Source organism: Barbus barbus (assembly GCF_936440315.1).
Source record: "Barbus barbus genome assembly, chromosome: 2".
Lineage (NCBI taxonomy): Eukaryota > Metazoa > Chordata > Actinopteri > Cypriniformes > Cyprinidae > Barbus > Barbus barbus.
Window position 1 is genome coordinate 30,324,735 of NC_136730.1, and position 23,450 is coordinate 30,348,184.

Consider the following 23,450-nt stretch of genomic DNA (forward strand, 5'->3'; position numbering starts at 1 on the left):
TCCAATACATAAAAATTAGTCATCTTAACGTATTTACGTACATTGTGACGTTACATAATTGAACGTTTAAAAAACAAATGAAGCGAGTACACCAAAGCTAAATACATCTGACAATCTAATTAAGTAAGATTACTGACATCATTTAAACTTTATCATTAACGTTACCACATTGAGATGAAAAAGCACATTTCTCCAACATACTGACTTGCCTATTCGATATTTCCGAGTTTAAACCATTCAAATTACACAAAGTTAAAAAATAACTACAACTTATGCATTAATAGTAGCATAATTATTAACCTCAAATATTAAACTTATGTTTTAACAAATTAATTAAAAGAGCTTACCTTTTGGCGCAAGGCAGAAGAAAATGGCGACGAGACAACTTGTGCAGTGGTCTTCGGGGTAGATTGAGGGGCGGAGCTTAACAGAGTAAAGTTAACAATGCAGAATTCAACTCTGATCATTTTCACCGACACTAGAGGGCATTTTTCACTATTTGTTGTTAAATTAACTCCTTAAGAGTAAACGGAGAGTAACACTGCTTAATTAACACTGACGATTTTACTGTGTAGCAAAGAGCTCAAATAATTAGGTCTTTTAGTTACGCTTTGGGTATTTTGTTAAAGGCTATTTTCTATGCCAGCATCCCTTACAAAAAGGGTGGAATTCATGAATAACTTGCAGCAAAAAGCTGTCCAGTTCATAGCAAGTTTATCTTTTCTCACCAGCCATATGCCTTGAATGGTGCTGATATACTGTTCGTTTGCTTTAGCTCTTCATTCCACATACTGAGAGACTGAGGTGTTTTTGAATATACTTGTCCAGTCAATAACGCTTCTGTGATTAGAGAACATTAATTACACCGTTTATCAATACTGTTCATCAGCGTGCAAATGTTTTAGTATTAATTCCAGTGGGCGGGCAAGTGAATGATGAGACTGGCATTCGAGGAGAAAAAAACTGAATCATTATGATGAACAAATTAACCTCTCCACCCACCCCCAAAAGACGCAGGCCTTGAATCTAAGCCATCTATCAAAATTACATGCAAATTAGGCACCAGGAGGCCATAAGGGACTTTACACTTAGGTCAAAGAGCTGGCACTGGTGTCACTGTTATTAAAGTCTATCATAGCGCCTTTTTACAGACAGACAGACAGGGGGTGCTGATTTCAGGGGTTGATGTTGGAGGGTCACCATATTACAGTGACTGTATTTCCATTTCGAAGGGCTCGGAGCAGCCAGAGAGGTACAGTGACGGACCCTGTGCGCAGGCAAGGTCTGCAAGCTGCTGTCATATATTTCAGGGAAACAGTCAAGCTCTGCTGATGCTGAATGTCTACAAAAATATCTTTGTATGTTGGAGGACTTGAGGAGGCGTGAGACAGGAATTATGATGTGACAACAGAGACCCCTAATGGAGGAAAGAAATCCTCAGCAGCAATGAGTTCTAAAAAATAATTAGCTGTCTTGATTAACTATTGCCATGATTTACTTGTCCTGAAAAACAAAGACACAGTATCAGATATATGAAAACATATTTGCAGGTCTTGACCTATATATACACATATTATATATATATATAAATAACCTGAGTAATAATGTTGTTGAATATTGTTTGTTGAATAATTTTTTGCAAAAACAAATAAATAAAATTCCACCATTTTGTTGACCTTCTGTATATCCCAGTAATGCCAACCATTAAATATCTTATATTTAAAAATGGGTATACTACAACTTAATAAAACTTGGATCCCTTTGCTCAAGAGCACAACTGTAATAGTTCTCTCTACATCTACAACCTTTGAGTTACCAAAAAATTGAGAGGCTTGAATTGAAGGCTTGAATGGAGTTGTGCTTCATTTTCATGAGCAGGGAATAAGCATCTTGCCAAAACAGCGCACTGTCCTTCCCCGTGCTGATCTGACTTTAAGAGTCCATAAGCCAAACTCTATTCATAAAAGGCAGGGGTGTCCAAACTCAGTCCTCGAGGGCCACTGTCCTGAAGAGTTTGGCTCCAGCCATCTTCAAAACACCTGCCTGGAAGCTTCTAGTATGCTTAGTTAGACGTTAGTTAGAGTAGCTGGTTCAGGTGTATTCAGGTTTAATTGGGGTTGGAGTTAAACTCAGCCGGACAAGGGCTCTCCAGTTTGGACACCCTTAATCAGAGGCATCATGAAGAGAGCCTCCTGCCCCCGATGAAATCTATTGATAATAGAACTTGAATTCATGCCAATTCCAGAATTAATTCGAGTGAAACTAAGGAAAGAAAACAATGATTTCTAATTATTCTGTCAATATAACCTTGTGAGCCTTTATTATACTAAATTTGCTACACAGCTTAAAAGGAACATTGTACAAAATTAAAATCATTATTTACTTAAAGACTTACGTTCAGTCTATTTAAATCATTATACTAGCCCAGAATAATCAATAAATGAGTACAAAAAAACTTAAATGAGCACAAATTCCACTGGTCTCTCAACATTGCCAGGACAGAACAGGGAGAATAAGATTATAAAACTATATGACGGAAAGCTAAATTTTCTAGCGCTTTAAAAACAACATGAAGCTGTTTACAACCAGATCTCTTCAGTAATGTGACAAAAAAAATTTTAATAATTGTGAAACTAATTCGCATTACCAGAATGGATCCAGGCTGAGTGGAGGGAAGGAGTTAAAAAGCAAGAGACATTTATGACTTCAACTAAAAACAATGTTTCAGAAGGGTAGCAAGTTATTACATTTGGTAAAAGGATTATTTTTTTAGTTTTTTTGGAAAACTAGACCGCCACCTAACCATCAGATAGTCAAAAAATCAAAGTTGTTTGAGGCTATTTTTGAAAATGACAGCATTTGTATGGAACAGGATTTTGTATGAAAAGAGTAACTTGGGCATTCTGCTAAATTACTGTTTGCAACATTTGGAGGCAAGCTAGTCCTTTAAAGCCTGTAAACGGGAGCAGAACATACAGCAAAATACTTCTGACTGCTAAAAACTGAAGATTGGAAGAGGTATAAGATCAATGTTCTGATCCCAAGAAGAGATTAAATTAAGCTACATGCTTGATGAAGGCTTCCAAGAAGTCCTTATTTCCAACCAGCTGAGAATCTGTATAAAAAAAAATAAAAAAAATGCAGTACACAAACACCATCCAACTTAAGAAAAACAAGAATCATACTTGAACAGTGTGAGAAGCTGACACATACAGGTGCTGGTCATAAAATTAGAATATCATGAAAAAGTTGATTTATTTCAGTAATACCATTCAAAAAGTGAAACTTGTATATTAGATTCATTCATTACACACATACTGATATATTTCAAATGTTTATTTCCTTTCATTTTGATGATTATAACTGACAACTAATGAAAGTCCCAAATTTCAGTATCTCAGAAAATTAGAATATTGTGAAAATGTTCAATATTGAAGACACCTGGTGCCACATTCTTATCAGCTAATTAACTCAAAACACCTGCAAAAGCCTTTAAATGGTCTCTCAGTCTAGTTCTGTAGGCTACACAATCATGGGGAAGACTGCTGACTTGACAGTTGTCCAAAAGACCTTGCACAAGGAGGGCAAGACACAAAAGGTCATTGCTAAAGAGGCTGGCTGTTCACAGAGCTCTGTGTCCAAGCACATTAATAGAGAGGCGAAGGGAAGGACAAGATGTGGTAGAAAAAAGTGTACAAGCAATAGGGATAACCGCACCCTGGCGAGGATTGTGAAAAAAAAAAAAACATTCAAAAATGTGCGGGAGATTCACAAAGAGTGGACTGCAGCTGGAGTCAGTGCTTCAAGAACCACCATGCACAGACGTATGCAAGACATGGGTTTGAGCTGTCGCATTCCTTGTGTCAAGCCACTCTTGAACAAGAGACAGCGTCAGAAGCATCTTGACTGGACTGCTGCTGAGTGGTCCAAAGTTATGTTCTCTGATGAAAGTAAATTTTGCATTTCCTTTGGAAATCAAGGTCCCAGAGTCTGGAGGAAGAGAGGAGAGGCACATAATCCACGTTGCTTGAGGTCCAGTGTAAAGTTTCCACAGTCATTGATGGTTTGGGGTGCCATGTCATCTGCTGGTGTTGGTCCATTGTGTTTTCTGAGGTCCAAGGTCAACACAGCCGTCTACCAGGAAGTTTTAGAGCACTTCCTGCTTCCTGCTGCTGACCAACTTTATGGAGATTTCATTTTCCAACAGGACTTGGCACCTGCACACACTGCCAAAGCTACCAGTACCTGGTTTAAGGACCATGGTATCCCTGTTCTTGATTGGCCAGCAAACTCGCCTGACCTTAACCCCATAGAAAACCTATGGGGTATTGTTAAGAGGAAGATGCAATACGCCAGGCCCAACAATTCAGAAGAGCTGAAGGCCACTATCAGAGCAACATGGGCTCTCATAACACCTGAGCAGTGCCACAGACTGATCGACTCCATGCCACGCCGCATTGCTGCAGTAATCCGGGCCAAAGGAGCCCCAACTAAATATTGAGTGCTGTACATGTTCATACTTTTCAGTTGGCCAACATTTCTAAAAATCATTTTTTTTTGCATTGGTCTTAATTGATATTCTAATTTTCTGAGATACTGAATTTGGGACTTTCATTAGCTGTCAGTTATAATCATCAAAATTAAAGGAAATAAACATTTGAAATATATCAGTCTGTGTGTAATGAATGAATCTAATATACAAGTTTCACTTTTTGAATGGTATTAATGAAATAAATCAACTTTTTCATGATATTCTAATTTTATGACCAGCACCTGTACATACCTTAAAAACTGATTGTCACATTACATTAATTCATTTCTGTAGAGAATGAAATGTGCAGGAGGATTACTGTATATCGCCAGGTAACATTGAAAGTGAACCGAAAATTAAAATTGTCATCACCCTTTAGTTCCAAAAAAGTTTGCTTTTCCTACTTCTGTGGAACTTCTGTGGGGAAAAAATAAATAAATTTTGAAGAATGTCGGTAACCAAACAATTTGACTTCCACTGTGTGGACAAAAAGCAGAGACAATTCTCAAATTACTTTCTTTTATGTTTGACAGAAGTCATGCAGGTTTGGAATGACATGAGGGTGAATAATTGACAGAATTTTCACTTTGGGTGAACTCTTTAAAGACAAACTTTATCCTTTGCATAAATCTTGATTACTCTAAAGAATCAAGGACTCAGTCACAATAGCTACATTTCATATTCAAAACTTTATTGCACAGATCATATAAAGACAAAATAGAAAGCAATTATTTTCATATGCATCTGTGAGAAAACAGTCTCAAGAGATATTTTGCCTTTGACAAAACCATAACAGTGCTAACGTGTGGCCCTGTAAATCCACAGCTTTTCAAAGCCAGATGGACAGGCATGCAACACATTTCCAGTTAACGTTAAATGCAACATGCTACACATTAGCCATTTACTAGTGCAGAGAAAAATCAGAACAGAAATGTACTGGACAATACAGCTCAACCAGCAAATTACCCATCTTTGGTAGATATAAACAGTTTGGGTCAGTCAGTCTGTCTTCATTGTGAAGCATCTACCCTGACTGTTCCCTTAAAATAATCTCCATTCAACACTGAATCGCAGTCTCTCAGTCCATTCAGGTTCAGAGTGAGGTCCAAACAAGCCTGCAGGCTCCTAGATTTACTGATATCCTTGCGTGCATCTGCGCAGACTCTCAAGCGACTGCAAGAAGGTGCGCCGTGCTTTCTCTTCCTCCATTGTGAACGGTCCTTCCTCATCCACCTCCTCAGCAATCTTGTCGCAGCTGAACTGCTTCTTCCATTGAAGGACGGAGCGGGCCCTGTCGCAGTCTTGGATCCTGGACAAGCCCACCATCTGGGGGAATTCCTCTGTAGCCAAGGACATTCGGTGAACGGCCAAAGCATTCAAGTGGCTCATCTCCATTGCATGTGCGGACATTCTGGAAGTTTGGATGAATGAGGAAAGCTTCTTTCAAATTCCTCTTGTAGATGTAGTTCTTGCAAGTTGAGTCAGTCTTCCAATGCCACGCTTTTAAAGCAGCAAGCCAGAGTGCTGGTAGAAGTAGGTGAAGAAACTGGAGAGAAGCTCTTCAGTCGGTTTGCTGCTCCTGTTCTGTATCCGTCTCGAGTTGCTGTGAGGCTTTATATAGGCCTTCTCTTCCCACACACTCCTCCTCCGTCACAGGACTGTCACGCTTCCGACTTCCATTCCTATCCTCCGGAATCACCCCCCACTACTGCCTGGAACAAACACGCATGCGTGTGCAACAGGGAGGGGGCTGAGGGACGGCACTGGAGGATTTGGCACTCAGACACAACATGAGAGAGATCATGCACATCTATTAGAGGAGATGGACGTGACATCTGGCAGATGGCCTTTTAAATGCCGCTACAAAGCTACAAAATTCACTTGTATCAAGGCCCAAAGAATACGATTTTGGTAGCATTTAAATGCAAAGGGCATGTACATGGGTTGGACACAGATGGTCCTTGCCTGCAGGGGAGAAAGAGGCATGCAGGAGAAAAAAAATAAAAAATATCACAAGGTGAAAGGGAGAAAGATTCTAAACTATAGGTCACTAATCAAATAAGTAAACACTATTGGGGTCAGTAAGGATTAGGTAAGAAATAAATAATTTTACTCAAGCATACATTAAATTGATCAAAACTGACAGTAACAGCATTTACATTGTTTAAAGAAAATTATATTTCCAATAAATGACTTTCTATTCATAATAGAATCCTAAAAAAAAATTGAAGTTTTTACAAAAATATTAAGCAGCTTAGCTGTCTTCAATATTGATAATATTAAGAAAGGTTTCTTGAGCCCCAAAATCAGCATATTACAATGATTTCTGAAGGTTCATGTGACACTGAAGATTGGAGTAAAGGCTGCAGAAAAGTCAGCTTGGCCATCACAGGAATAAATTACATTTTAAAATATATAGAAAACAGTACTTTTAAATGGCAATAATATTACAAAATATAATGTATTTTTATTAAACAAATGCAGCCTAGAGGAGCATAATAGACTCCTTTAAATCTCAGCCAAAAAATATATAAAAATTACAGACCTCACACAAACTTTAGAACAGTATCGCAAATTTGTGACAATGATTGTGCAACTCTTTGTACATAAATTAAGATAGCCTTGCTTCCACTGAAGCTCACAATTATATTTTTATTATTTAGAAATTATGCTACTTCAGAACATGATTATTCTTCTATTGATGGTATTCACCTATTAGGGAATGACAAAATCATCATGACAACAGTCTTACTGAATAATGACTAAACCTTCACCGTCCATCTTTATTTTACCACAAACACATATGCAATAAATATATAATAATAATATATATTAAGGTCAAACAGTTCCATTTTTGTGCATTAAAATGAATCAAACAAGAGTTAGAAGCATTATTAGAAAGATGATTTTATTTGCAGGCTCAATTCACAAGCAGGCGTACTAAATGCATCAAGTCTGCTATTGCAGACTTTAAAAATTTGTCTTGTAAATGTCATTCATGACAGTTTCATTCATAATAAATTCAGGAATTCTAAGACCTGTTTTGGAGGAAATACTGCATTGTCATAGACCATACAATAATGGAACAACAGCCTTAGCTTTCGAATAAACTGTTGTCAGAATTGAAATTTGCTTCCTGTCACCAACAGCACCAGCATTACAAAGTTAACCATACAGGATGTACACAAACGTCCCACAACAATGTTAGTGCAATACAAATCACATCTCCTTTCAAAAAGATGCTCTAAAGATAGAATGCATAGTGCCATCTGTGCTGGGTACAAATAGTTCATGTAGTGCAGTGAGTCAGATGAAAAAAAAAAAGCAAATATGGACCAAGAATTATAAGTGCACTATTTTGTAGACGCCGCAGATGCAATTTTTAAACGATTGCAGGCAACCTGCCTAATTTCAGTCATATCACTTGTAAATCTTTTGATTATGTTAATGGATGTGTTGTTATACAAATAGATATTGCATTCAGGTTGAGAACTTTTTTTTATTATTCGTGTTCATCAGATCACTATTACTCTCATTAAACATTAAAGAAAACCAAACAAACTCTACTGATCAATGCTGTTAGTGACTGTTAGGATACAAAGAACTTCAGCTATTCTGTGGTTGTCTTACCCAGATAATAAGATCTGTGTTGGTCAGCAAAGGCCGTTCAAGCAAATCATGTTTTGGTTAGCTACAACTCAATAAACCACTCTAATGTCTGGAAAATACATTGCTTGTTTTGTACCATCTCAGGAGCAGTTGGGTGTGATTACTCTTGGCCCCTGACAGCAAAAGGGCAGAGAGATTGGGGATTTTTTATTTTTTTTTGGTTGGTCCCTCTGTTTAATCACTCCATCCCTTCATCCCTCTGTCTGTCCTTTTTCTGATTCTAACCTTGCTTCTGTTTCTTCAGATAGCGTGCACGCTGGGACAACCCCATGCTCATTACATATTTGTTGAGCAGTTTCGCAGGAAGCAGAGAAGTAGTCACCCAACCCTGCGGCAGTGATATAATAACAGACTAGTTAGACTGTCAAAATACAGGATATGAAAATAATCCACTTTAGTACTATAGTTTATATCAGTGGTTCCCAACCTGGAGTAGAAATACTTTGAGGTAGGGCTGGGCGATAAAACGATAACTAAAATTATAGTGATATAATTTTCCTCGATAAAACAAATTTGATTAACATTCAATGTAATGTTAATGTGGGGAAAAACGGAACAAAACAGCGCTACTCATTTGAACCGCGCTACACAGACCATATCCGCTCGGTTCAAACAGCAGCGCAGCGCAGGGCGAGCTGACTAGAGCAGTGTTTACTCACCGATCACGCAACCACTAAACAGCGCTGTGAGATCCAGTGAGAAGTGCTTGAATTCAGCGAAGAACACAAATGACTGGTATAAACTAGTATCAGTCGATATCAGTCAACTGATTATAAACTAGTTTAAATCCAGATAAAACAGCGCTGACAAACAGCCGAAAAACACTGAGCAACAATACGGTCAGAAGGCTTTTCAATCTACAAATCGCCATCGTTTACCATGGATTTACTATAGTAACATTAACTGCACCATGGTATTGTGGCAGAAATGTGGGGTATTTATAGCAAATTTATTATATTAATGTAGACGTGTATTAAATGTATTAAAGGAGCAATGAAATGTAATTACACTATATTCGTGATTAAGCTATAGGCTAGTGTTTGTGCATTTATAATAAATGTATTTAGACTACTGTTTTACATATAAATAGGCTACCTAGAAACCATATAATTTTTACCACAGTATTGAGGTGCTATATGTATGGTTTTAACTCTGGTTATCATGATGTAAATGTATGCTACTATGGAAGAACTATGGTTAATTTTTATATGGTGAAATTTTATTTTTCTGACTGTTTGAGTTTTATTAAAAAGGAGGTTGTTGCAATTTTTACAGATGTTACTGATCTTGATAATTAACATAAATTTACATCTGCATCGTTACTCAAACTACTACTGTCATCTCAATGTCAAATGTGCATTTCTAAGAGACAAAAACAATTTTATATATATATACACACAATAACACATATGCGTGTATAAATATAATATGGGGGGTTGGGGATCTCAGATTACCATGTGTGTACGTGGAGGGGGACCCATGAAAAAAAGGTTGGGAACCACTGGTTTATATCATTCATTTACAAGCTTCCATCATTCAAAATTGTCCTTTTAAGTATAGTTTGTATGATGTACATACTGTTCAAAAGTTTGGAGTCTTTTGTGCAATTCTTCTTTTTATTTTTAAATAAAATAAAATTAATACCCTTATTCAGCAGTCTGTCATTAACTTCATCAAAAGTAAAGACATTTATAATGTTACAAAAGGTTAATATTTTAAACAAATAAATGCTGTTCTTTCTTGAACTTTCTATTTATCAAAAAAATCCTGAAAAAATATATACTAACATTTCTACAAAAATAATTTTTTCTTGAGCAGCAAATCAGCATATGTGGCCTAATGGTTGCAAATTCGAGTCTCAGGTCCAGCAGGGATTGTAGGTGGGGGAGTGAATGTCCAGCGCTCTCTCCACCCTCAATACCACGACTGAGGTGCCCTTGAGCAAGGCACCGAACCCCCAACTGCTCCTCGGGCGCCGCAGCATAAATGGCTGCCCACTGCTCCGGGTGTGTGTTCACGGTGTGTGTGTGTGTTCACTGCTGTGTGTGTGCACGTTGGATGGGTTAAATGCAGAGCACGAATTCCGAGTATGGGTCACCATACTTGGCTGAATGTCACTTCACTTCACTTCACTTCACCATACTTAGCTTAGCTACATGTGATGTCATTTTCACTTTTTTTCAGTTTCATATTAGAATGATTTCTGTAGGATCATGTGACACTGAAGTAATGGCTGAAGTAAAATTAAGCTTTCCCATCACAGGAATAAACTACATTTAAATTTGAGGTATAATATAAATAACAAAACATTTATTTTCAATTGTAATATTATTTTGCAATTTCACTGCTTTTAACTGTATTTTTGATCAAATAAATGCAGCCTTGCTGAGCATAAGTGAAATCGTTCTGACCCCAAACTTTTGAACAGTACTGTATAATGAATTCACTGTAAACCTGAACACTGAATTAAAGATTAATGCATTTTAAGCGGGTCTCACCATGACGGCATGAGGGAAGTAACCATTCGACTGAGTCTGCAGGCCTACAGTGCTCAGCTGGGCTTTAACGTAGCGTTCCGGAGTGGGAATGTCAAGAGTGGCCCTCCTGATCTTGCTCAGTTTTGTCGTCACATAAAACGGCAGCACACTCTTCAAGGCAATACACAAGACACTTTATCAGTATAAGCAGTTGAAAAAAAAACATCCAACACTATATCTCTCAAATGGCATTACACTTAAAATCATCTTTGCTTATAGAAATGATGCTTTTCAGACAACAACATGCTGATGTCTAAATGCATGGTTGACTTTAAACTACTGTTAATAAATTGTCACTCACCTGTATAATAATCCCTTTGCTTTTGTATTCAGCCTCAAGTCCACGGGAGAAGAAGTCCACAAAGGCCTAGAGGTATGAGAATAATTATGTAATGTGTCTTATTTAACATTATGAATATTTAAAAACATGTATTAAGAAATAACCAAGAGCATCAGGCTGCAGTAGCATTCTAATATCAACAATTAATTTGCTCAAAATAGTGCTGCTAAACACTTTCTATGCAGCAACGTCCTCTGAGAAACCTTAGCAACAAAACACAAGACAGAGCTTTCTCACAAAGACATTGAAAACTGATCAATGGTAGAAAGAATAAGAGAAAGATGACTTGCCTTTGAGGAGGAATAGAGGGTGAGAAGAGGAAATGGGTACATGCCACTTGCTGAAGCAACATTCAAGATCACTCCTTTAGACCTGGAAAAATTTGTGTTGTTTCACCCATTAATGTTCGAACTGTCACAGCACAGCACATAAGCATGTTTTACACAGACAACAGTGCTTAAAATGTATCATGTATTCGTTCCATTTTCACTTGACTCTTTTGACAGCACAGAATTATCCCTTCTAACACACTGGTACCTGCTAATGGATTCTTGCATCCCTGTTGCTATGGCAACCAGCGCCCATGCCAGTGTAAATACTGTACTAGTGCACACCAGACTCTATGGCTCTAGATGGGAGGAGTTGCAAATACTTTTAGCATGTCTTTTTTTCTCCAAAATAAGGAAGACTTTAACTAAATACATTGGTTGAGAAAATTTCCATCAAATCTGTTTCTCATTTCAGCTCGACACAGTCAGCCTCTGCCATAAGTAGTAATTAAAGCGATAGTTCACCTAAAATGAAAATTGTATTATCACTTACCGACCCTCATGTTGTTCCAAACATGTATGAATTTCTGTTAAACAAAAAAGGACATATTTTGAAAGAATGTGGATAACCAAACTGTTGTGGGTCCCGAATGACTTCCATATTATGGAAAAAAAAAATGCTATGAAAGTCATGGGGATCAGAAATGTCTGGTTACCCACATTCTTCAAAATTTCTACTTTTGTTCAGCAGAAGAAATTATTTTTTTGGGGGGGTGAACTATCCCTTTAACAGCTTATCATCAACATGCAACATTTATAATTGCCAGTCTGACAGATCAAAATATGTGAAAGCGGAACATTTGTTCATGATTACTGGACTGAAGTGTGAAAGAAGTAAAGGCCAAAACCACTGCGTAAGCATGGGATGACCAAACTGTACAAAAATAACCACATAAAAATCTGCATGACACACACTCCTGTGGGATAGAGCCTACTAGTTAGTCATAATGCTACAAGTATAACAATCATTCCATCTGCTTTACCAAACACTACTTTGAACAAACAAAAATCATAGTTTGGTGATTTCTCAGCTTACCTCTCTACCATCCTGGGCAGTACCAGTAGTGTCATCTGCAATAGTGCAGGGATAGAGCATTTAAATCAGATCTACAAGGTTTAAAAGCTATTGCACAAATTAAAATCTGATCAACTCCAGTAATCTTTTCAGTAATATTTCACATATGCATAAGTGCACACTATAAACTGTCCCGTGTCTATGAATGGACATGTATTTTTCCAAACCACACACATTGTATTGCACAGAATAACAGAATAATACATTTTGGATCCTGAAGGTGGCAGCATAGACTGGCTGTATTATAAAGAACTGCAGAGGCAGTGAGCTACACTCAACTTTCCTGAGCATCATATAGGAAGTGATGTATACATTTTTCATGAATGAGTCAAATCACATTATGAGGAATAATTTTTTCCTTGATAAAGTTCACTGTAATATGAAAACACTTACAATCAGAATGCAAAACCTCCTTTTCTAGTGCAAAAAGGAGTTCTGCAAATGTCTAATACTAGATCAATGAATGCATTAACATACATATAAGACGGCCAACATTTTATGCCAACAGCAGTTATTTTGTGTTCAGAAGCTTGGCCTGCCAAGACACAGTAAGTTAATATAGACGCAGGACAGATAATATTGTAGGCAAAGAGGGAATCTTAAAACCATGCCAGCAAAAAAATGAACAAAAACTAAATTATGACTTCGTAACAAACTATAAAAACTATGTAATGACTGTTTTTGTCATTTATATTAGGGATGAACAGATGTATCAGCCAGTAATTGGTAACAGCCACAAAATCCGATCAATACCAATACCAGTCAATGATAAAGGCCGATAATATTCTGTCAATCAAAATGGGGCAGAAAAACATGTCAGAATTTAGGGCTGTCGATAACACACAATCTCACTTTAAAAAAATTGTGCAGTTAATGGAGTCAATTTGAACCGATGAATGACCAGTAGTTCAAGGCAGGGTTGCCAGGTCCACTACCCTTTATCAAACATTATATGCAATTTGCATCCCATCCAGTAATCGCAGCTTTGTGCTTTGTTACTTCTGATAAAAACTCGGCTCTCAAATTCTGTCCATTTTATCACAAAATTCAAACAATAAATGCTGTTTTGATGCTCTTAAATGTGACAGGCTGTGGCACTTACATTATAGGATATTAAAATAAGCATCTCCAATATTATAGCAATGTATCATGCGCTTGTCCCAGTATAATTTACAGCATTAGCTGGAAGATATTTTTAACAGTATCGGCAGATGTCATTCTGAATAATCGGCTATCGGTAGAGAAATTTTGTACCAGTACATCATACAGTTGTGTTCAAAATAATAGCAGTCCAACATGACTAACCAGATCAATCACTGTTTTTGGTATAAATCATATTATTACATGGCAAATAATTTACTAGTAGGTGTAGTAGACTCAGAGAAACCAACAGACCCAACATTCATGATATGAATGCTCCTGAGTCTGTGTAATTGAATAATTAAGTGAAAGGGGCGTGTTCAAAATTATAGCAGTGTGGAGTTCAATCAGTGAGGTCATTCATTATGTGAAGAAACAGGTGTCATTCAGGTGGCCCTTATTTAAGGATGAAGCCAGCACATGTTGTACATACAATTCTCTCTGAAAACCTGAGAACGATGGGACGTGCAAGACATTGTTCAGAAGAACAGCGTGCTTTAATTAAAACATTGATTAGAGAGGGGAAAACATATAAAGAAGTGCAGAAAATAATAGGCTGCTCAGCTAAAATGATCTCCAATGCTTTAAAATGGAAAGCCAAACAAGAGAGACGTGGAAGAAAACGGAAGACTACCATTCGAATGGATCGAACAATAGCCAGAATGGCAAAGACTCAGCCAATGAACAGCTCCAGGGAGATCAGAGATGGTCTGAAGTTACCTGTGAGTACTGTGACAATTAGAAGACGCTTGTGTGAGGCTAATCTATCGGCAAGAAGCCCCCGCAAAGTCCCACTGTTAAAAAAAAGACGTGCTGAAGAGGATACAATTTGCCAAAGAACATATCGACTGGCCTAAAGAGAAATGGAGAAACAAACAGGCTGATGAGAGTAAAATTGTTCCTTTTGGGTCCAAGGGCCGCAGACAGTTTGTCAGACGACCCCCAAACACTGAATTCGAGCCACAGTACACTCTGAAGACCGTGAAGCATGGTGGTGCAAGCATCATGATATGGGGCTGTTTCTCTTACTTTGGTGTCGGGCCTATTTATCGCATACCAGGGATCATGGATCAATTTGCTTATATCAGAATACTTGAAGAGGTCATGCTGCCTTATGCTGAAGAGGAAATGCCCTTGAAATGGGTGTTTCAACAAGACAACGACCCCAAACACACCAGTAAGCGAGCAGCATCTTGGTTCCAGACCAACAAAATTAAGGTTATGGAGTGGCCAGCTCAATCCCCGGACCTTAATCCAATAGAAAACTTGTGGGGTGACATCAAAAATGCTGTTTCTGAGGCAAAACCAAGAAATGCAGAGGAATTGTGGAAGGTTGTCAAATCATCCTGGGCTGGAATACCTGTTTACAGGTGCCAGAAGTTAGTTGACTCCATGCAGCACAGATGTGAAGCAGTTCTCAAAAACAGTGGTTATACAACTAAATATTAGTTTAGTGATTCACAGGAATGCTAAATCTTAACGTTTTTTCAGTTTATTGAGTAAATATTTGAGTTTGTAATGAAAAATGCAGACACTGCTATTTTTTTGAACAGCCCAAAACCCTTTTTTTCTTCATTTTCTGTAAAGTAATTAAAATATTGATAGTTTTTCTTCATGTTTTGATGTAAAATATAATGTGCAGTGTTCCCAATGAATGGAAATAAAAAATATTATAAGGATTTTGAGCTTTACTCACGTTTTAAAAAACACTGCTATTATTTTGAACACAACTGTACATAGACTTGGTTTTCAGACTCACAGTGGATGAGTAAAGGCTGTTTCTAAGACTTGAGTGAGAAGCAAATTTCTCTTACCTGACAAACTGATGTAATGTTGATGTTGATCATACTGTTGATGAACTGCAATCACAACTGTCAATACGTTACCAATCAAAACAAACAACAACAAAACTGATCACAACAGACAATTATACTTATTAATCAAATGCTAATTTTGCGTAATGCACAAATGGCTACACAAACTCACACTGTCAATATCAGGAATGTTGAGGAAGAACTCTGGGTAGGAATAAGACACTCCAACATTGTTAACTGCAGGAGGAAGAGACATCAAGAATTTAAAGGGCAGGTTATTTAAAAAAAAAAAAGAAAAAAAGACTTGCAAAGTGCTTGAGCAATAATAAAAAAACAGGATATTTTAAAAACAGATCTGGAAACACAGGTAGTTCCCTCCACCTTCCTATAGCTGGCAGCAAATACTAAAATAATCACTGAAGAAACAATTTATTATAATAAAAAAAATAAAAAATAGTTTTGCTGTTTGAGCCCAGAACATCTTGTTCTGGACAAAACCAAATAACTCAGTATAGTCTCCCACTATCATCTAAATTACAGATATGTAATATACCTAAAACTCCTATTTCCAATCCAGTCAGTCCAGACTCAATCTTAGGGTAGATGTCCAAAGATCCAAAGTCAACAGAAATGGTTTTGGTCTCCACATTATACTTGCTCTCTGGAGGGGGAAAAAGGAAAAGCAGACAATTGCAAAACATTAGGAATGTTGAAAGTGAAACACTGTTTTCGGTTTAAAAATTCCAATAAATCAACATAACTGTCATCAAATAACTGCAACAAAGTATGTCACAAACTACAACTGCAGTTTCTCTTCACAAGAGCATGATTTATTTCTGTAAAATGCACTAAAATGTTCTATTGTAAACGTAGGCTACTTTAATTACAGAATATGTCTGAGAATATGGACGGAAGAGAGGAGTGAATGAAAGAAAAGAAACAGAAGTCCATTCAATACTCGCTCTGGTAGACACTGCTCTGCTTCATTGAAAGAAATGTGACGTACATTTGCACTCAGAATGTCACACTAGGAAAATGGGGTAAAAAAAATACCATATCCTAATAAAACTACACACAACCTGACGAGAATTTGTGTGTGTGTGTGTGTGTCAGTCAGTATATTTTTCAATAAACAGCTCTGAAATTGATATCAATTGGACACGTCTGGGAAAATGGTACATTTTTGGCACAATCACAGTATAAAATTCTAGTACATGACATTTTGGCCAATACACCATCACTGTGATGTCATTAGCATTAGTCAGAAGTTGCCCACTAGACTGATTAACAGATGTCTGCAAATTTGGCTGCATGATTTGGATAAATCTAATTGTAAATCTTCAAAAGATGGCTCAAGATGGCGCCGCACATGGCAGCCACGGTGCCTGGCTCTCCAGTTGGTTTAGTGTTTTGTTAGTTTCTCCTGTTTTTTTGTTTGTCAAACACAATCAGTTTCACCAGGGTTGAACTGCTGAACATTCGGCAGAACACACCATAAAATCTCCAACTGGTTTTCGATTATTCTGATGTTTTGCTGAACATAGTAGTCGGCGGAGCAGCAGCGCTGTTCAGAAGCTTTAGGACGTGCATATGGGAGAAGCGAGCAGGCGCGCTCGTGAAGCACGGATTTCAAACGCTGCTACCCAGTATCTATCGGGCGAATTTCCGCTCTCTGCCAAACAAAAAGTACAAACTCCTGCTTTCCTGGACTTTTCAAACTCTGCTGCTCTGTGTTTCACAGAAACCTGGCTGAATGGCGCCATTCCGGACAGCGCGCTCCATCTGCCGAGCTTTAAGCTGTTTAGAGCGGATCGCGACGCAGAATCAACGGGGAAATCGCGCGGCGGCAGGACATGCTTTTACCTCAATGAAAGGTGGTGTACAGATGTAACTGTGTTAAAGATGTGCTGTCCAGATCTAGAAGTGCTTTTCATTAACCTGTAAACCTTTCTACTCGCTGCGGGAGTTTTGCTCATTCATTCTCGCGAGTGTTTACATTCCACCGCAAGTGCACGTGAGCTTGGCTTTGAAAAAACTCACTGATCAAATCACAGAGAGAGAACAACACCACCCACTCTGTTTTAATCATTCTCGGGGACTTTAATACAGCAAATCTCTCCCGTGAACTGCCAAAATACAGACAGCATGTTACATGTCCCACCACAGACAGTAATATATTGGATCACTGTTACACCACAATAAAAGAATGCTACCACTCCGTCTCCAGAGCAGCTTTAGGACTGAACACTGTTTGGTTCATCTTATACCGACTTACAGGCAGAAACTGAAATCAGCTAAACCTGTACTAAGGACTGTAAAGAGATGGACTAATGAAACAGAGCAAGATTTAAAAGCCTGTTTCGACCTCACTGATTGGAGTGTTTTTGAAGCTGCTGCAAGCGATCTGGACGAGCTCACAGAGACTGTAACATCTTATATCAGTTTCTGTGAAGATACTTTTAAAGGATTCTTTTAACTTACAACAATGACAAACCATGGTTCACTGCAAAACTCTGTCAGACCAAAGAAGATGCTTACAGTAATGGAAACAGTGTCTTGTATAAACAGGCCAAATACACACTGGAAAATGAGATCAGAATGATCAGTAATTATTCTGATTAGCTAAGGATCCAATTCTCTTCCAGTGACTCTGCTTCAGTGTGGAAAGGTCTGAAAGACATCAATTACAAGACACCATCCCCCAGCACTGTGGAGAATCAACAACTGGGCAGATGATCTGAATGAGTTCTATTACAGGTTTGAAAAAAACACCATTAACACCACCAGCAACCCTGAAGCTCCTCAGTGCTGTGTTTTCTCCCCACTACTCTTCTCCCGCTACACCAACGATTGCACATCTAAAGACCCCTCTGTCAAGCTCCTGAAGTTTGCAGATGACACCACACTCATCGGCCTCATCCAGGACGGTGACGAGTCTGCCTACAAACAGGAGGTTAAAGAGCTGGCTGTCTGGTGTAGCATTAACAACCTGGAGCTCAACACGCTCAAAACAATGGAGATGATCATGTACTTCAGGAGAAACCCCCCTGGCTCTCCCCCCACTCACCATCGTGAACAGCAATGTAACGACAGTGGAGTCATTCAGATTCCTGGGCAGCACCATCTCTCAGGACCTGACGTGGGACATTTCATGACACCTTTTCAAAGTTTAATATGTTTAATATTTCATACACGTTACTAGATAATTAGATTTTAAACATTAAACTTTGTGAAACGATTTATGTGTCAGTACTTTTTGAACATTCCCAGCACATTTTAACAATAACATGATAATACTAATAACAGTGATAATTTGTCACAGTAATCATAAGATATTTACATCTCTACAGGGCCCAGCTTCATATTTTACTTCATATTTATTTCTTAAAACCCTACTAAGCCATATTGTGATTTTAGTTTAATTTTACTAATCAAGCAGCCCTAATAGCGCATTTAAAAAAAAAAAAAAAAAGGATAATATAATATACACCATACAGAAGTCCCACCCATCTGGAGGACAACGACACACGTTTAAGAGAGGTAAGAGTCATTACATCAATCACTTTTGTCAATTAATTCCAACTGCATCCGATGAAAGATGCACATGACTGTATTTGCCAGTGTTCAGTGGAGGTCACTGGGCTGATTTCCTCCATTCGATGCTCTCTCACTCATCCCCGCCATGACATCTCCAGGATCCACCTCCATCTGTGAAGTCGCGCTCTGCTGCAGCAGCCAGGCAGCTCAATTGGCAGAGTGCCTGCCTTTCAACACGGAGCTAAAAATAACTCCCCTCATTAACATCCACATTCATTTAGCAGAGGGAGACACTCTCTGCTTCACAAACAGGAGCAGCACTCGCTGCTCACGACTTTCTCTCCCTCACACACACGAATAGGTACCCCACAGGTCCTCTGCACACAAGCATACACAAATGCACATTTGCCAGCACATGAGCGCACACACGTGCATGCATGCTCTAAATCATGCCATCCTCCTCAGATCAGGAGTCAGCCAACCAACGGACAAGAAAAAATGAATTGGGGGGGGACATCTGTGATTCAGCCACTGCTGCTCCATTCATTCAACGATGCCATACTAGGAGATCCTGCTTTTGCTTTGTTCTTGCAGTGCCAGTGGTATAAAGAACCACCAACAATGGATTATATGTATAAAACTGTAAATGATTCATTTTTTTTTTTTATTTAAAGATTTTTTCAACAGCAACACAATGCACACACAATAACAGACTTAAGATAACAAAATTATCAAATTATTTTTATTTTTACATTTTACATTATTTAGTGCATGTAATGCGAATCGTCCCTGAAAACCCTCCTCCTGATTTACAAATGCTTCATTAATCCTTAGATGCAATCATTTTGTAAACAGGCCATGCTTATTCAGAATAAATATAAAAATAATCCCTGTGAATTATAACTGTATGAATTACGTGTACAGGAATGCCGTGGGATCTTCTGGACTCCTTTCTTAGGTTCAGGTCCAGTAATTTCCTTACACGCAAAATAGACTAATTGTCTATATGCGTAATAAAAATTTTTATAAAGTGATATTAATATAATAATAAATAAATAAATGAATAAATGTAGTGTCTTTATTTTCCCTAAAAGAGCACAAAATGTTTTGATGTTTCACGCATTATTAATGCATGTTTGGGAGCAGGTGTATTTTTTTGTATTAACTAACATTTTCATAATACAAGCACTTTTTATGAAAATCTGTCAGAACAACTGTATGAATGATTTACTAAAATATTAATTCTGCTTGCATTTATTAAGAGGTCCACACAGTTGTATTTAAAAAGTCTAAGCAGGTACCTACCGATAGCTTTGGACACTTCATCCAGCTTCTCTTGAGTACGGCTGATGAGAACGATGGCAAAACCTCGTCTAGCAAGCTGCACAGAATCAGAAACATTTCACATTATACATTATTCTTCTAATTTTATTACTTTACTTTGATTATACATCAAATCGCTCCGGATCAGATCATAAGTAATCTAGCCTTCACAATCAAATCACCCATTTCTATTCACATTACCATCAAAATACTCCTACTCATCCTAGTACACTATTATAGAATCCGATCTCGTTTAGTATAATCATTCAAAATAGTATATAATAAAAAGCACAATTCATAAAGGCCATCAAATGGAAGACATGAGAAGCAGCGGGGTGGCAAATGCTTGCCGGTTTGTCGACTGTACAAGGCAAATCTTTGAGAGCGGAGTTTTCCCTGAACTCTGACTGAGACCTCTAGTTTGATGACTCATTGTGATTTCCGTTAAGAGAGGGGGGAAAAAAACACAAATAAAACCTGAGGAATCTTACCTCCTCCGCATAGGCTTTTCCGATTCCATCTGTGGCCCCAGTCACAACTACAGGGAAAAAGACAGAGTCAGCCGGAGGGGAGAATGTAAATTATCAAGCACACTAAATGCACATCACCTCAATGTATGTGTAAAGACACACTGATAGGAGGTGTAATTACGCATTTTGATAAACAGTGCAAGCTATTACTTTCGTGAGAGAAGAGATGACATTAAATTTGGCTATAAAAACTGTATTTTTTCCAAATTAAAAAACAGAAGATTCCAGGGACTCTCAGACATGTTAAACCTGGGTGTCTGTCAATGAAAGCATGGAAATAACAGCGTTTTTGACTAGCTGTCCTGGCTTCACCGAGACAACAAGCCCTGTCACCCCCCAAATGCAGCTCACCTTTGCAAAAAATAGCTTGGAGGCAAGCAAAGAGGGAAACAGCTTCACATTTATAGAAAGAGCAGAAAAGCATGAATTCATGCCGGGCATCAAGGACACGGGACACACATCCCCACCCTTTAGCCTGGCATCTTTGTTGTCAGAGATGCCAGCACTGATTAAAGATTTACATTGGCAGCCCGCTTACACCGGCTGGAGTAACACAAGAGAGTGTGGCGAGGGAGGGGTGGATGACGAACAATAAGACAGCACAAGAGAGGAGCGAATGAGGACTGATCCTGGGGGCAGTTAAAAATAGAAAGGGAAGAGTGAAAGGCAAGCGGCTAACAGAGAGTACAGTCGGGAGGGGGCGGCACACAGTTACAGTTATTTTTAAGCACATTTACGATACATTACTCCACATGAGCGGAGGAAAAAACACTGGTTGGGATGAAACGCTTCGAGCGTGTACTGCTAGGAGAGGACAGAGAGGAGGAAAATTTGTATGAATGCTGCTCTATGGCCAAATGCCTCCATCTCATAACACACCCGGAGCAATGTCTGCAAACACATGCTGGAAATGTGAATGAATGGGAGTCTTATTCAGAAAAACTCTGCTTGGTAAAAAGACCTCACGTGTTTAACGCTATCGTATCATATCACATCTCTACTTTACAGTTTAACTAGACATCCAGTTTAAATAAGATCCATCTGTTTACATCCTGTCTGCAGAAAGGTGCAAAAATATCTTGGCTATTATGGCTATTATGGAAAATGCGCAATCAACAAACTACATTAGCTATGTGATTGTCTTGCATTTCAAGGCTCTAACATGTTTAGAATTTCATAATGGCAAAATAACCTGGTCCTTCACTTAAACCAAGGAAAATGTATGAAAAAATGTCAATGCATTATAATGCGTTTCATGAACATTAACATAAGGAATGTGCCAATTCAAAAATAAAATCACAATACATCACAATGATAAACGGAATATAAAAATACTACAACATGCAAGGCATTTGACTATTGTACAAGCGATTCCAGCTCTTGAAATATTTCACTGAGAATGACAAACAAATGGAACATGACAATAAATAAAAAAAAAATACATACTAAACTATCTTAAATTATAAAACCAGTCAATGGTTTTTGAACAGTAAGAATTTATTTATTTCTTCATATTTTTGAAAGAAGTCTCCGCTAGGCTGCATTTATTTGATAAAACATTAAAACAGTAATGCTGTGAAATATTACAGATTTATTTATAATATAATAATTCCTGTGATGGCAAAGCTGACTTTTCAAAAGCCATTATATTAATAATTTCTCAAGGATCATGCGACACTGAAGTGACCCTTCAGTGTCACATGATCCTTGAGAAATCATTCTATTATAATAATTTGGTGCTCAAGAAACTAATAATAATAATGATGAAAATAGTTGTACTGATCAATATTTTTGTGGAAACAATGAGAATTTTTTTTTTCCAGGATTCCTTGATGACTAGAGAGTTCCCCATAACAGCATTTATTTAAAATATTTGTAACATTATAATGCCTTTACTGTCACTTTTGATCAGTTTAATAAATCCTTACACAAATGTTCTGACCCCAGACTTCTGAACTGTAGTGTATATATTACACACAATTTTCACTTCATTTGCATTGTGCAGAAAAAGTAACAACTAAACCTACCCCAATAAAAGGTTTCCAGCCATTTTTAAAAATCCGGCACAATATTTTCTGCTTTATCACACTAAGCCTGCATCAGAGTGAAAACATTCACAGATTTTGAGCATCATCTGTTAGAAAATGTCAGAGAAAGATCTTCGGAAGGTGATGCCAAACCTAGTGATGAGGAATTTGGGTCAGTGTGATTCAAGTTATTTTTTAAAGTATAGAGCTAAACAATGATGTTAAACAGCTCATTGAATTCATTCATTTCTCACACAAACTGTACATTGGTCAGACACAGCTCCTTCCTGTCTGGCATATGAAAAGCAACTAAGAACAATGCAAAATAAACCTTCACTAAAACCACAAGGTTAGATGCATTTCAGTTTTGCAAACATGTGAGGCAGCAACAGGAAAAAAATCGTCGACCTTCTCAAGCCACATATCAAAAGATTAAATGCTGGAGTCTGGTCAACTGAGAAATGATCTTATAAGAGAGAAGACGCCCCCTCACAGCGCACACTGATGCTGCTGCTGCTGCTAAATATTCTGAAGGCTAAAAAAAGAACAGGAGATTAAAAATACCAGGCAAGCACTGCAGCCTCGTCTGAAACAGCTG

At 37.9% G+C, this 23,450-nt stretch overlaps 1 protein-coding gene across 1 annotated transcript in view; it reads right to left on the reverse strand.

The window, feature by feature from the left end:
- Positions 1–7,420: 7,420 nt before the first annotated feature.
- Positions 7,421–23,450, reverse strand: part of LOC306884717 (very-long-chain 3-oxoacyl-CoA reductase-B-like) — a 33,374-nt gene continuing 17,344 nt past the window's right edge. The window contains exons 2-11 of the mRNA XM_079440851.1: positions 20,787–20,833; positions 20,278–20,353; positions 15,989–16,096; positions 15,608–15,672; positions 15,436–15,480; positions 12,443–12,477; positions 11,368–11,449; positions 11,039–11,104; positions 10,699–10,848; positions 7,421–8,528 (exon numbers count right to left, since the gene is read on the reverse strand). Of these exons, the coding sequence (XP_079296977.1) occupies positions 8,421–8,528; positions 10,699–10,848; positions 11,039–11,104; positions 11,368–11,449; positions 12,443–12,477; positions 15,436–15,480; positions 15,608–15,672; positions 15,989–16,096; positions 20,278–20,353; positions 20,787–20,833 (782 nt within the window). The 3' untranslated portion in view covers positions 7,421–8,420. The remainder of the gene's footprint in view (positions 8,529–10,698; positions 10,849–11,038; positions 11,105–11,367; positions 11,450–12,442; positions 12,478–15,435; positions 15,481–15,607; positions 15,673–15,988; positions 16,097–20,277; positions 20,354–20,786; positions 20,834–23,450) is intronic.